Raw genomic sequence first — 994 nt, 5'->3', positions numbered from 1 at the left:
GATTTTACAGGGTTTGGAAAAAGCTGGTAACGACTTAGATGCAATTTCAAAGTACTTGGACGCAACTGGCTCTAAATTAGATTACCGCCGATATGGGGAAGACCTATTTGACATCTTAATAGCTGGTGGACTTTTAGTTCCAGGCGGTTCTATTGCTCAAGATGGTGATAAACCAGTTAAAACCACTGCTTGTGTTTTTGAACAACCAGAAGATATGGAATCTATGCGAAATTTCGAACAAGTAATATATTTTATTTCATATATATTTCAAAAATCTATATTAACTTTGTTATCTGATCTTCAAGAGTAAAGCTGTAAACAATTTCATTTATAGGTTTTCATCAAACTTATGAGACGTTATAAATACTTGGAAAAAATGTTTGAGGAAGAAATGAGAAAAGTATTGGTTTTTATGAAGGGTTTTACTCCTGAGGAAAGAATAAAATTAGCTAGAATGACAGCTCTATGGATATCCAATGGTTCTGTTCCACCTACTGTTTTATCAGTTTTAATTAATGAGCATCTTGTTAAAGACAACTTAGCATTAGACTTCCTATTAGAGGTTTTTGTTACTTGGAGACAGGAAAAAGGTCTATCAAGTTTAATGACTGCATTAAAAAAAGGCAATATTGAAGGAAGGTATGTAAATAGTTTATATTTTATAAAGTCTACCATTATATGTATGTCACATATTTACCTTATTCTTATTACATTTTTCTACTTTAATCAACAGGTTAATGGAATTTGTACCGCCTAATAAACGAACTGATGAGTATTTTCGATCTGTATTTGAAGCTGTTGGACTTGCAGATATTGTAAAATTGCATAAAGCTCAAGCAAGTCAAGAAGCGAAACGAGACTTGCAACAATTATTATTGGATGATTTGGCTGATAATCGTCCTATGAAAGACATTATACACGATCTTAAAGAAATGGCACATAGAAGTGTCATTCCTGAGCATGAAGTTATTGGCTTGGTAATTGTGCCTTTATT

The 994-nt window shown here is 32.5% G+C and overlaps 1 protein-coding gene across 1 annotated transcript in view; it reads left to right on the top strand.

The window, feature by feature from the left end:
• Position 1: 1 nt before the first annotated feature.
• Positions 2-994, top strand: part of LOC108571928 (protein krasavietz) — a gene marked incomplete at its 5' end in the record, with an annotated part of 1585 nt that continues 592 nt past the window's right edge. Inside the window, 3 exons of the mRNA XM_017934086.1 lie at positions 2-241; positions 335-639; positions 734-977. Of these exons, the coding sequence (XP_017789575.1) occupies positions 2-241; positions 335-639; positions 734-977 (789 nt within the window). The remainder of the gene's footprint in view (positions 242-334; positions 640-733; positions 978-994) is intronic.

Source organism: Habropoda laboriosa, unplaced genomic scaffold, assembly GCF_001263275.1.
Source record: "Habropoda laboriosa isolate 0110345459 unplaced genomic scaffold, ASM126327v1 scaffold67, whole genome shotgun sequence".
NCBI lineage: Eukaryota > Metazoa > Arthropoda > Insecta > Hymenoptera > Apidae > Habropoda > Habropoda laboriosa.
This window is presented reverse-complemented; position numbering and strand designations above follow the sequence as displayed.